The sequence below is a fragment of the Meles meles genome, chromosome 17 (assembly GCF_922984935.1).
Source record: "Meles meles chromosome 17, mMelMel3.1 paternal haplotype, whole genome shotgun sequence".
In the NCBI taxonomy this organism is placed as follows: domain Eukaryota; kingdom Metazoa; phylum Chordata; class Mammalia; order Carnivora; family Mustelidae; genus Meles; species Meles meles.
In genome coordinates this window covers 57,011,864-57,025,974 of record NC_060082.1, presented here as the reverse complement: position 1 = coordinate 57,025,974, position 14,111 = coordinate 57,011,864, and the positions used below count along the sequence as shown (strand labels likewise).

Here is a 14,111-nt window from a genome sequence, read left to right as displayed (position 1 = left end):
CCTCTCCAGGCGTCCAGCTGGCTCCCCGTCCCCTGCCCCCGTCAGTGGGGCCCACTGGCCTGTCTGTTCTGTCGCAGGATCACCTCCAGCACTGCGTGTTTCAAGCTGTGCAGTGTTCTAATGAGAACTGCCAGGAGCAAGTCCTTCGGAAAGATCTGAAAGAACATTTGAGCGCACGCTGCCATTTTCGAGAGGAAAAGTGCCTTTACTGCAAAAAAGATGTGGTGGTAATCAATCTGCAGGTAAAAAAAAAAGAAAAAGAAAGAAAGAAAGAAAGAAAGAAAGAAAGAAAGAAAGAAAGAAAGAAAGAAAGAAAGGGGAATCATCTTTATGGGACTAAATTCTGCCTGAGCGGTCACAGTGAATCAGGACATCACTGAATTTACTTTTGTACAGAAATAGATCTAAAGAATTATCTGAGAGTTCTGCAAAAAACAAAACACCTTCTTGTTGGTAGGACCCCACTCCTTTATCATGGGCAGAAGCATTGTTTGAGCACCTACTGCGTGTGAGTGTGCAAGGAGCGATGCTGGGTGCTGGGTCACAAGGAAGTGAAGATACCGCGTCCTCAGGCCACTGTGATCTGACTGGAGTGGCGGGATGGAGGCGGAGGAAGAAGGCATGAGGTCCCTTTTACATGTGCCAAAGGAGCCATATTGATGACTCCCATAGTCTGCCCTCCGGAAGGCCTGTGCCCTCTGACCTTCTTTTGGAATACTTGGAAAACCGAATTGAATTTCCAGGAAGGAAGCAGTCATCTGTAGTCCTTTCTGGAAGTAGGCTGTACCTTCCTGGGGAGGGTAAGCCACATAACATACCTTCCCAGAGACACAAGCATAAACACTCTGAGGCCATAGAAAGGAACCCTGGAAGCAAGGACTGGCTCTGTTTCATCACCCTTTCTCTGTTTCAGTATCATGAGGAAAACCTGTGTCCCGAGTACCCAGTATCTTGTCCCAACAAGTGTTTGCAGATAATTCCAAGAACTGAGGTAACTGTAAATGATTCTCTTAGTAGATTTTATGTAAGATAACATTTTAGTAACCGCTGTGATGTGTGTTTGATCAGATCCCACAGGCTGAGGCCCAAGGTTTAGAGAACACCCACGATAACCACGTCTCTGTGTCCCCTTCCCTTTTTCCGGAGAGTTCTTCTCCGTTTTTACCGTAGCTGTCCCTCCGCCAGGCCTCAGCGTGGCTTTCCCCGTTCTGTTCCCTCCCTCCTTCCCGAGCCACCCTGGGGCTCTCTCAGGCACCCGGAGAATTGGTGATGAGTTTTGGTGGCAAGAGGCTGTCCCTTTCGTAGGTGGATGAGCACCTCGCTGTGTGTCCTGAAGCTGAGCAAGACTGTCCTTTCAAGCACTACGGCTGTACTGTGAAGGTAGGGGAAGCCTTTTTGTTTCTGCCTCTACATTCTACCGTGGAATTTGTTGGGCAGGTTTATTTTACTCTTTGATCCCATTCAGGACGCAGAAGGACATTCACTATGGAGGAACTTTAAGACTGGCCGTGTTACTAGTCAGGGTTCTCCAGAGAAGCAGAATCTGTAGGAGATAACGTATCTACATGTACACACATACATAGAAATTTATTTTAGGAAATTAGCTTATGCAATTGAGGGCGCTGGGGAATTGGATTATTTGCAGGGCAGACCAGCAGGCTGGAGTTTCTATGTGATAGTTTGTTCTTTTTTTTTAAGATTTTGTTTATTTATTTGACAGAGATCACAAGTAGGCAGAGGGGCAGGCAGAAAGAGACGGGGAAGCAGGCTCCCCACTGAGCAGAGGGAGCCTGATTTGGGGCTCGATCCCAGGACCCTGGGATCATGACCTGAGCTGAAGGCAGAGGCTTTAACCCACTGAGCCACCCAGGCGCCCCTCCAAGTGATAGTCTTGAGAAGCGCTTCTTCTTCAGGAAACCTTATTCTTGGCGCTCAAGGCCTTCAGCTGGTTGAATGAGGCCCTACCGAACTGTGGGGAGAAATCCGCTTTACTTAGAGTCAGCTGATCGTAAATGTTTATCACATCTGCAAAATACCTTCACGGCAACATCTAGATTAGTCTTGACTGAACAAGTGGGCACCATGGCCCAGCCAAGCGGACGCATAAAATTAACCATCCGGGTAATATTTCTAATTTGGATTCCACGGTCTCCACCAGATTTTGAGACTTTCTGGAGTCATTCTTCTGACGATTATAGATCTTGGTTTTCTGGTACCCCTGGTCTATCACCAAGTATGCTGAAACAGAATTGATTTGAGATCATGTTTTAAAGTGTATTTTATTGCCTTAAAAACCCATTAAAAATATTTTTCAATAATTGTATAAAATAAATGAAAAAGAAAAGAAAGTTTTTTTTATTTAATATTTTATTTATTTGACAGAGAGAAATCACAACTAGGCAGAGAGGCAGGCAGAGAGAAAGGAGGAAGCAGGCTCCCCGCAGAGCAGAGAGTCCGATGTGGGGCTCGATCCCAGGACCCTGGGATCATGACCCGAGCCAAAGGCAGAGGCTTTAACCCACTGAGCCACCCAGGCGCCCCAAGAAAAGAAAGTTTGATTCCTACCTCCCTTTAATACATGCCAGATGGATCAGAGTTTTAGGCATTCAGAGATATCATGCACTGTATTATTTCATACTTTGTGTGCATCTAAAATTACTCCAAATAAAAAGTTTTTTTAAAAAAATCAAAAATACTAGAAGTAAAGGTGAGCAAATTTTTTTTATTGTTAAAATAAAGGTCTTTCTTAGGTGACCAACACAAAACCAGAACTATAATTTTGATGCTTAACCACAAATACTTGAAACTTTAATGTGATTTCTGAAAAATGCCGTAAATAAAGTCAAATGGCAGACCACAAACTAGAGGTGAATATCTCCAACATCTGACCAAAGACAAAAAGGGCATTTTCCTTATATGCAAACATTCTTACATGTAAATAGCTTATCTAACTTAATAGAAAAATAGGCAAAGGAATATATGAGTAGTTCCAGAAAAAATCCAACTGATTAATAGATGTAAAAAAAGACACCCCATCTCACTCCTAAATAAATATAGATTATAACAAGAAATATAACTTTCACCATCAAATTGACAAAGATTAATACAATTTATAATATCCAACTCTTTTTGAGGGCAGTTTGATTACATATCTATAAAGAGTGAGGGGTGCGTGGCTGGCTGTCAGTGGGGCATACTGCTCTTGATCTCAGGGTCGTGACTTCAAGCCCCATGTTGGGCATACAGATTACTTAAAAAAAAAAAGTAGGGGCGCCTGGGTGGCTCAGTGGATTAAGCCGCTGCCTTCGGCTCAGGTCATGATCTCAGGGTCCTGGGATCGAGCCCCGCATCGGGCTCTCTGCTCCGCGGGGAGCCTGCTTCCTCCTCTCTCTCTGCCTGCCTCTCTGCCTACTTGTGCTCTCTGTCTGTCAAATAAATAAATAAAATCTTTAAAAAAAAAAAAGTAAATAAAAATGTCTAAAAATAAAAAAAAGTGAATCCACACATTGACTTTATAATTCTATTGCTAGGAATTTTCACAGATACTCTAAATATACAATGATTACATATATACAAACACCCTCACACAGAGAAATTTTTATAGCAAAAAACCACCAAAAACTAAAACCTGTAAGCCCACCATTGAAGTGCTGACTATATAATTCTATATATTTATATTTTGGAATGCCATGCATCTGATAAAAAGAATAAAGTACATATTTTTTAAAAACTGAATATGCTTATGATCTCATTGAGTTAAAAGTGTTTACATATCGTTGCTGACTCTGGTGAATGAGAGACTAGGGAATTGGGGGTGGTGTTGGGGAGAAGAAGACTTTTGCTTCTCATTCTATATCTTGGTGTCTTGTTTGACATAAGCATACATTTCTCTTATTTTAAAAACCTATATGAAAAAAGTGTATTTGTGAGAAGCCTTTTAAAGAAATCAGTGAAGAGTCCATACCTTTTCACATATCAAACCAGTGATTATCTTGGCTGCAAAAAGGATAGGGTTTACCTTTTTAGTGCACAATTTACAGAATTGCTTTCCAACTCTAGAGAGATCTTCTTGACAGTTAGTTCTAAACTCCCAGTTGGGCTGTCCTCTAGAACTCACCTCAGTAGCAAAGCTGAGGATGAGATTTGTTCTGTGGACGAGGAGCCAATCGAAAACTGAAGGGAAATTGACGGTAAATGTATGCTTAGGTCCACGGAATCACCCGGAACACCTAACATTTGCTTTTACTAGTAATATAGGCAGTTTGCAACTCAGTATTTTAATGATTAGGGAAGAAGTCACCCTTTATTCTAGCAAACAGATCCTTGGATTTTTGAGGGCCACAAATTTGCGTGGGCTAAACTAGCATCGGGTTGCGTACCTTTGGCCTTTCGTAGAAGGCAGCATGGAAATGCGTGCTCTGTAGGAGATAAAACTCACTTAGGCTTGACACTGATCTGAAGCTAACCACCCTGGAGATCAGTTTTATGGGGGACTCGTTGAGAGATGACAACCACACGTAACGCACAGTCCTAGATTCCCAGCGCACAGAAAGTGATCTGCTTTGAGAATTTTGACCGTGGCCCGATTCTCTGTTTCTGTAAGTTTAAAACCGTCTCTCAGACACCTTAGAATCCTAGAGCTGGAAAAGGGACCGGGAGGGGCTACTTTTCCCCGCAACCCACCTTTAGACAAGTAAGCAGAGTTCTCACGGTTCCGTGTTAGTGGAATATTCCTCCACTACCTTGATTTTCGGAGTCTTCCAACAACCTGACTTCCTTTCCTCTTCTTCCTGAAGGATAAACGGGGGGTCCTGCAGGAGCACGAGCATTCAGCCTTACGGGATCACATGCTTCTTGTTTTAGAAAAGAACTTCCAGTTAGAAGAACAGGTAACTATTCAAGGGTTCGCATGGAAAGGGAGGCAGTGCGATTGTTGGGGTTGGTAACTGTCGGTATTTTTATATTCTCCTAGGTTTCAGTACAAGTCACCTGGAGGTAGATGTTTTTCTACTCAGTGGCCAGGCAGACTCGTAGGGGTATAGAACACTAGAACTGGAAGGTGCCTTTGAGATCTTTGGGTCCAACCCTCTCATTCAACAGATGAAGTGACTAAGCTCAAAGAAATTTTGATGTGTTTGTAACTTGTAAGTGTTTGTAACAAGTCTGTAACTTATAAGTGACTTGCAGAATTGAATCGCAAACCCATGTCCCCTGATTCTCAGTCCAGTGCTCCACACGAAATACCGTATTTCTTCTCTGCAGCCTAACCGCATGCCTTGTGGTTAATGTTTAGCACCTGGTAGGTGACGAGTAGGTGTTTGATGTTTTGGAATTAGACCAGTGTCACTCTGAAACAACAGTTGACAATGTGTTCTAGGCATTATGGGTTTTATATATTCTGCAGTAAGTCTTAACTCCTGCCTCTGAGAAGCTCTGCGGCCCGATGATGCCCACAGAGCTCTTTATTCACTGAGTTGGGATTATCAAGTGAAATTGTGCGTGCACATGCCTGCCACAGTCGCTGGAATATTCATAATGGACCTCAATAAATGCTGATTCGGTTGAGTAATTATTATAAAAGTTAATTGTTTTGTTAGAACATCTCAGAGGATCAGACTTCTCAAGCCCATGTCAGGAAGAGAGGGAGCTGAATTCTACTCTTGCCAGTCATTTTCTGATGTCTGGTTCCGTATTAAAGGAAGTGTGTGAGTTTCAAGGCCAGATATTGGAGAAAATTGGGAAGACCAGTTAAACTGTGACTTTGGTACAGGGCCCACTGCCTGGTAACCATTCCCAATTTTTTCTGTACCACTCGCCCCATGCATCCATCATCATTCATTCATTCTATAGACACCTGCCGTATGTCAGGCATGAGGTTAATTGCTAGAGGTTCTGACTGGAGGAGGACACAGCTTGCACAACAGTGCAAATAGATAAGACGCTGTGCCCTAGGACACGCTGTGGCTCAGTCTGGGATACGGAGGCTGCAGCACTTTCCTCTGTGGGAGTTAGGGAAGGCTCTTCAAGGGAGCACATCGGAGTTTCACTTTGAAGGAAGAGAAGATTTGTCAGCCTCAGTTGTTGTGGAAAGAGGGCATTTCAGAAGAGGAAAGACAGGGAGGCATGAGGCTGATGGTTCGAGGAACGGGGGTTTTGGGGTGGCGAGGCTCCTGAGTGTAAGCCGGGGGAGCTGGAGACTGGTATGCTGGGTCCACATTGCAGTGGCCTTCTGTGTGAGCTAAGAAGTTGCAGATACTATGCCTTCGATTATTATTTTTTTAAAAGATTTTATTTATTTATTTGACAGAGATCACAAGTAGGCAGAGAGGCAGGCAGAGAGAGAGAGAGAGGAGGAGGCAGGCTCCCCGCTGAGCAGAGAGCCCGATGTGGGGCTCGATCCCAGGACTCTGGGATCATGACCTGAGCCTAAGGCAGAGGCTTTAACCCACTGAGCCACCCAGGAGCCCCCATTCGATTATTTTTTTATTCATTCATACTCTGCCTTGTTTCAGAAAGGATTTAGGGGCCAAATGTTTGTCAATAAGAGGAAGCTAATAATGGAGGTTGAAAATGGGAAAGTACAGATTTTCCCCACTATGGAAAAGCAGAGCCATCCTGTGAAACCGTTCATAAGCCGAAGGGGTGTAAAGCAATGAAGCAGTTACCAGTTCTTAAAAGTGGAAATCCTTTTTGACTTTTGGTTAGTGAGAGCAGGTGCTAACATTCATCTTTCATAAAAGCCAAGTGGCATTATGTGAACTTTTGGATAGTTGGGGTAGATAAGGACCAGTACGTAGCCAACTAATTATTTGTTTGGCTTTAAAAAGTAAGCTAGCTGTGGGGCGCCTGGGTGGCTCAGTCTGTTAAGCGTCTGCCTTCGGCTAAGGACACGATCTCCGGGTCCAAGGATCGAGCCCCACATTGGGCTCCCCGCTCAGTGGGGAGTCTGCTTCTTCCTCTCCCTCTGCCTCTCCCCTTACTCATGCTCCCTTGCTCTCTCCCAAATAAATAAATAAATAAATAAAATCTCAAAGCACAAAAAAGAAAAGTAAGACAGCTGGTCATAGCATAGAAGATGGATAGAGGGAGAGAAGAGCGTGAGGACAGAGGGGCCAGGCCGCGGGATGTCGTCCTAACCTAGGCAGTGCAGCGGGGGAGCCCGGCAGTGGATGGGTGGGGACTCCAGAGCCAGGACACCTGCTTTCAAGACCCGGCTCCTCACTCATGCATGTGGGTTTGGACCAGCTGCTCAACCTCTCTCTCCCTGTGTCCTCATTCATACAACGGGGTCGTGGTGAGGGTTAAGTGAGCCAATATAGTTAGACTCTTAGTTCAGTGCCAAGATGATGAGCAGCTCAATATTAGGCGAAGGCAAGCTCCTGCAGCCGGCGGTGCGGGCGGTGCGGGCGACAGTCAGCCAAGGCAGTGTCTGTGGGGATGGAGAGGGCACGGGGAGAGGTCGGAGTGGCAAGCTGTAAGTCTGGAAGGCAGAGGACACGGTAGTTATTACCTGAAATGGGCACTACAGGAATAGGAGGAAGAGCAGAGGAGAGGAGAAGGTGGGGAGAGGAGACACCGAGGCTTGCTTTCCCTCAGGGGGATGGGTCTGCCGTGGAGGCGGAAGTCAGCTCTCAGGGTCGAACTGGAAGATTCCGGGGCCAGAGATCACATGGTTGTTGCGGCCATTTGTGTATTCTCTTATAAAACGTGTATCAAATGCCCTCTGGGTGCCAGGCACTGTGCTAGACTTTGGGGAGGAAGAATCGAGTGAGATGTAGCCTCAACAGTTTAGTGGAGGAAAAAGAGCGAAACAACCCCAGAAAGCAATAAGGGCAATGAGGGTAAGTTACCTGCTAGAGTGTGGCCAGGGGGGCTTGGATTTTGAGAGAGGATCTAGCTTGGTGGTACTGGTGAAATATTTCTGAGAGAAAGTGCCCTTGCGTGGAGACTGAAAACTTGGTGGTCTCTAGATGGAGAAAGAAGCCTCTGAGAAAGCAGGACCCAATGGACAATGGACGTGTGGGGCCTTGCTGGGCAGGGCACATGTGGGATGTGGATGGGCAGGAGGCTGAGAAGGTAGCCGGGGCAGATCATGTAGGGTGTGTGAGAGAAGGCCACTGAGGATAGTTAAGGAAGAGGGGGCGGTGACAAGATCAGATTCGTCTCTTCATGTTACTCTGGTTACGGCATGGAGCATGAATTCGAGGAAAACAAGACCAAAGAAATTCATAGAGTCACTCAACAAATATTTATCAAACACTTGCTGATGCCAGACACCAGACCAGTTCCTAGGGTTACAGTGAATTCTGGGACCTGCGTCCCAGTTCCCACAGAGCTTTCCTTCTGGAAGGACTGTGAGGGATGGTGTAGGACCAGTTGGGAATCTGTGGTCACAGCCCAGATGAGAAATAACAAAGGCTAAACCAGGCGTTGAAATAAGTTGAAACAAGAAGTGGGTATAAGAGTCGTGTTCGTTTTGTTGCGTGTCGGAAGTCGAAGTTGGTAAGTATGGATGACTGAAAGGATTAGGGTATATCGGCTCACACTAAGGCTCTGGTTATTTCCCTCCAGTACGTTACAGATTCTAAGAGCGGAACATGTTTTGCCTACCACTTGCTAAGCTAGCTGTGTGCTGTACAGGTTACTTAAACTCTCTGCCTCTGTTTCCTTGTCTGTAAAATGGGACTGATAGTCATACCCCACTATGGGGTTCTTTGAGTATTAAAAGAGCTAATGAATGTAAGGTAGGACAGACACTCAGCACATTTCAGCTGTTACTACTGATACTGTGCAGAGAACATCTATTGTGATGTGGTGATTGGTACTCTGTGGTTGTTACAAGTGCGTGCTGAGTGAATGAAGAGAACTAATTCCGAAAATTTAGTCAAGTGATGTCACTGTTGTTAGATGAACCGTCAGAGCGGGTTAAGTATAGAAAAAGCTGATGAGAAATCTGCATCTGGTCTTTTTTTTTTAAGTACCTGAAGATATTATATAGGAACCTACTGACAAATATTTTCCTAAAAATGTATATATGTATATATTTTTCTAGAAACACTTTCTTACCTGCAATATTTTCCTAGACATGTATTTACATTATTTTAATTTGTATCCATGCATCTAAATGATCTCATTCACATTCCTGTTACTAGATTTCTGATTTATATAAGAGCCTAGAGCAGAAAGAAAGTAAAATCCAGCAGCTAGCAGAAACTGTAAAGAAATTCGAAAAGGAGTTCAAGCAGTTTGCACAGCTGTTTGGCAGAAATGGAAGCTTCCTCTCAAACATCCAGGTAAGAAATGGCCTCTCTACTCAGAGCCAAGATTTAGCCTTCAACCGGCAGTCCAGGTTTTTCTTACAACATCTTAAATGGAGATAATTTCAAATGTAAAGAAAATCGACAAGGATAAGATCGTGCTTAAAAATAACTGTGTGGGGGCACCTGGGTGGCTCAGTGGATTTAAGCCGCTGCCTTCGGCTCAGGTCATGATCTCAGGGTCCTGGGATCGAGCCCCGCATCAGGCTCTCTGCTCCGCGGGGAGCCTGCTTCCTCCTCTCTCTCTGCCTGCCTCTCTGCCTACTTGTGATCTCTCTCTCTGTCAAATAAATAAATAAAATCTTTAAAAAAAAAATAAATAACTGTGTGTTCTCTCAGATTCACCCACTGTCAATATTGTGTCCCATTTCTCTGTCCGTCTCTCTGTTGCTCTGTGTGTGTTCATTCTGAACCATTTGAGAGTAAGCTGTACATATCGGGGCCCTTTATCCCTACAAACTTCAGTGTGTATTTCGTAAGAATAAAGATCTTCTTTCACATAACCCCAACATTTAACAATGTCAGTATATATAATATTGATATAATACTTTTCTATAATTTATGGCAATTGGGGTTGTAATTAATACTGGGCCAATATTAGTCTTTTGATGGCAAATTCTTTGAGAGAATCCATCGTTCTGCATTTTGCGGTCAACAAAGTGAAACTATTCATTCCCTTGGGAAGAAGATGCTTTACGTAACACTAAAATATAGCAAAAATGATTTTGCAAATCATGAATGTTAAATAAACATAAACACATTTCTGATGAGTAATGTCTCTGTTGTAATTACAAAATTTATAGTGAAAAAGATTTTAAGACATGGGTATGGGTTGTATTTTTGAAATGTAGACTCTCCCAGAAAAATGCAGCCCATGTGTTTTCTATACTTGGGGTTTGTGTGTGTGTGTGTGTGTGTGTGTGTGTGTGTGTATAGAAAAAAAAGGAAATCCCCGCCCACCCAAAAAAAAAGAAAAAAAAAAAAAAGGAAATACTTCCTGTGTTACTATCTCAATTCTGACCTTTTTCTAACCCAGAAACCCTTCAGAGGTAAGGAACTGAGGGGCAGGGGTGCAGGGGTAGTACAAGTCTAGTTCTGTTCAATCTCTTCCATCCACGGAGAACAGTCACAAGTCCAAGCCCTCCCTCAGGGCACTTCCTACCCCTTCTAGTGCTCAGGCCCGAACGGGTGGGTCTCCTTGCAGCTCATTCTCTGCCTTCTAGCAGCCGGGGAATGGATCAGGAGAGTAGCCTCCGAGAAGGAAGTTGTAAGGCAAGAGGAGAGACAATAGGAGAACAGAGATATAAACATAGGTTAGAGAACCAAATGGCGAGAAATTGAGGGAGGCATAAAAGTCAGAGGAAGAGAAGTTCAATGATTTGGAACAGGAGCTGGGACCGGGTCGGAGAGGAAGATATTAAGTGGTTCATCTCTCTGTGATCCTCCCTGAACTTTTCTCTTCTGGACTGTGCCTTTTTCGTGTCATTAATGGATTGATTAAATTTGAAATGTTTGAGTTGAAAACATTTAATCTCAGTGAATTAATGACTAAGATAGTAACAATATTTTTTTTTGACATTATGATCCGTGTTGTGCTGAAAGGCCCTCGCCAGTCACATTGACAAGTCGGCTTGGCTAGAAGCTCAAGTACGCCAGCTGCTGCAGACGGCCAACCAGCAACAGAGTCAATTCGATCTGAGGGCTTTGGTGGAAGCGATTGATACAGTGAAACAGAAAGTTACTCTGCTAGAAACCAATGATCAAAGACTAGGTATGTGTCATATTTTACTTCTCTTTGGATGTTTCTGTCGTCTGCATCTAGCCAGATGGAGAGTCCCAGCTGTCCAGGATAAACAATGGCCAAATCTGGTACTTGTGAAACAGAACAGCATGAGACTCTGGCCACTCTGGGGGGGGGGGGGGGGAGGGAGTGATGGAGGGCGATGGGGTGGGGGGGCGCTGGAACAGGCAGGGGGTGGAAATGGGCCAGGAAATTCCAGAAACAGGGAGTGGTGGTTTTTTAGGAGAGTGGCAAATAACGAGAAAGCTAAGAGAGAGATATGGTGAAAACTTTGTTTTAAGTATAGAAAAATATAAAAGGGTTTGGCTCTTTAAAAGCCTTCCAGTGAGGGGCGCCTGGGTGGCTCAGTGGGTTAAAGCCTCTGCCTTCGGCTCAGGTCATGATCCCAGGGTCCGGGGAGCCTGCTTCCTCCTCTCTCTGCCTGCCTCTCTGCCTAGTTGTGATTTCTCTCTGTCAAATAAATAAAATATTCAAAAAAAAAAAGCCTTCCAGTGATTAAATAATGAGGCTCACCTTGCTAATGCACGCTAGTTCAATGCTGGGCATTTCCTCTACACTTTGGTGAGCTTCCGTTCAAGAGTATGAATTTCTCTACTCTTGCCAAGACACGAAATTGATTGAGCTAATTATTAATACAAAGGGTCCATTGGTGGACAATGAATTCGATTCATCTTTAGGTTGTCAGAATTTTATCGGTCCTCTTCAGATACTAGAATTCCACTTTGGGCAAATTCTAAAGACAGCTTTGAAGCCTGTGACATCTTTTTTCCCCCCCTTTGCAGTTGTTCTGGAAGGGGAGACTAGCAAACACGATGCCCACATTAATATCCACAAAGCCCAACTGAATAAAAATGAAGAGCGATTTAAGCTGCTGGAAGGGGCCTGCTATAATGGCAAGCTCATCTGGAAGGTGTCAGACTATAAGATGAAGAAGAGGGAGGCGCTGGATGGGCACACGGTGTCCATCTTCAGCCAGCCCTTCTACACCAGCCGGTGCGGCTACCGGCTCTGCGCTAGAGCCTACCTGAACGGGGACGGCTCCGGGAAGGGCACACACCTGTCGCTGTACTTCGTGGTGATGCGAGGGGAGTTTGACTCCCTGTTGCAGTGGCCATTCAGGCAGAGGGTGACCCTGATGCTTTTGGACCAGAGCGGCAAAAAGAACCACATTATGGAGACCTTCAAGGCCGACCCCAGCAGCAGTAGCTTTAAAAGACCTGACGGGGAAATGAACATTGCGTCTGGCTGTCCCCGCTTCGTGGCGCACTCCACTTTGGAGAATGCCAAGAACACCTACATCAAAGACGACACCATGTTCCTGAAAGTGGCTGTGGATTTAACCGACCTGGAGGACCTCTAGTCCCTGTGTGGGGTGATGAAGGGCGTGCCGGGCCAGAACCACGGAGGAGGACACCTGTGATTATCATATGGACGGACCTGAGCTCAATACACATTTGTAGGGGCTTGTCACCCCTGATGTTTGAAGTTAGTTTAAAATCTTCTCAAGTGCTCTCTGCTTTTTACATTTTACTCTGTCCCGGTTTGAAACTTAGAACACTTAGACTATCCTCTCATTATTTATATTTTTAATCTCTCTTAAAGATGTCAAGTTTCTTGAAAGCAGGGTCTGGGGCCTCTCTCTTTTACTGGTGCTTGGCATGGTGTCTCAGAGTAGGCGCTGTGTGGAATGTTACCGAGGACACAGAGGAAGAATTGAAAATGCTCCAGCATTTCATTATTTGGCCTGCTGATTCGAGACCTGACCATAAGCCTGCAAAAGCCATCTTTCAGGATAGGCTGTCCCTATTACACAGTTGGGTGGTGTGCTTTCAAAGACAGTAGGCCTGGTTTGGACCAGACTTTATTTGGTCCAGTGCTAAACTTGTGGAAATTACTATACCTCTAAACATTTTCATTAAAAATCACCAGTAGTCAGCAAGTACAGTTTTGCAAGGCTGCATTAGAACTGGTGAATAGAGAGATTTTCATTCTTCCCGTTGATTGTGTAGTGTGTGTGTGTGTGTGTGTGTGTGTGTGTGTGTAGAGATAGAGTACATACATATATAAATGGATATATAACCATCCAACTAAAGGTCATATTTTATTAGGTTCAATCATGTGAAAAAACTATTTTCATACATCAGAAAAGGTCAAGTATTAACAGTTTCATGAGGATCAGTTCAGTAAATATATATGTACCTGTATATATATATACGCCTAGTTTGAAGGTATTTTGTAATAATACTAAGTTAATGTGAGGATGGGCAGAATTTAGCAAATGACAGAGAAAATGTCATAAATGAATAAGGGAAATCTAAAACCTAGGGAGAACACCATTATTATGCCGATGGTATCAAAAGTATTCTCACCCCAAACTGATTGCGAAAAGCAGTATCTCCTGTTCTTTTTGAGAGAACTTTTGAATTCACAAATTGGTATAAAAATGGGCATTTATATAAACTTGTGACTTTTCTTGTTGAGTTGTGAGTACTTTGTGAAAACAGAGATGATTATTATATTCTTACACATCTGTCTGTGTGGGTCTCTCTACCAGGATGTATATGTAAGTCAAAATGAGTCCTTCTGTCTGTTGTTAACCGTAAGCTGATCAAAAAAGTACCCAGTTTTCCTGAGCCGCGTCATTGTTACGCAACCCAGTGTTCACTCACACTCAAGCTGGCTCCCTCGAGTGCGTGAGGGCAAAGTGCCATGGGCTGAGAGCTTCTTAATGCAGCTCACTCAGGTGATGACCACACACCTTACACCTTCTGAACAGTTGAATCTGATAGAAGAAACGTGATTTTTATACCAGTAGCTTCTGGAATAATTGGAACTTTCTGAATCTCTTCTGTGAAATTTTTTAAGATGCTCAAGACTCATAATTGCACAAATCATGCCAAAGGCTTAAATTCAAAGAAGTTCGTTCACAATGGAAGCATGCTAAAGAACCACACTGTAGCCTTTGAACTTGGGTACTACTGATGCTCAACGGA

General features: G+C 44.1%; 1 protein-coding gene across 7 annotated transcripts in view; it reads left to right on the top strand.

Annotated features, from left to right (window-relative positions):
* TRAF5 (TNF receptor associated factor 5) overlaps positions 1-13,598 on the top strand; it is a 46,113-nt gene extending 32,515 nt beyond the window's left edge. For all 7 annotated transcript variants that reach the window (XM_045982084.1, XM_045982090.1, XM_045982085.1 and 4 more), the window contains 7 exons: positions 78-242; positions 914-991; positions 1,306-1,380; positions 4,797-4,889; positions 9,153-9,293; positions 10,920-11,088; positions 11,901-13,598. In XM_045982084.1, coding sequence (XP_045838040.1) covers positions 78-242; positions 914-991; positions 1,306-1,380; positions 4,797-4,889; positions 9,153-9,293; positions 10,920-11,088; positions 11,901-12,478 — 1,299 coding nt within the window. In that variant the 3' untranslated portion in view covers positions 12,479-13,598. The remainder of the gene's footprint in view (positions 1-77; positions 243-913; positions 992-1,305; positions 1,381-4,796; positions 4,890-9,152; positions 9,294-10,919; positions 11,089-11,900) is intronic.
* Positions 13,599-14,111: the final 513 nt, after the last annotated feature.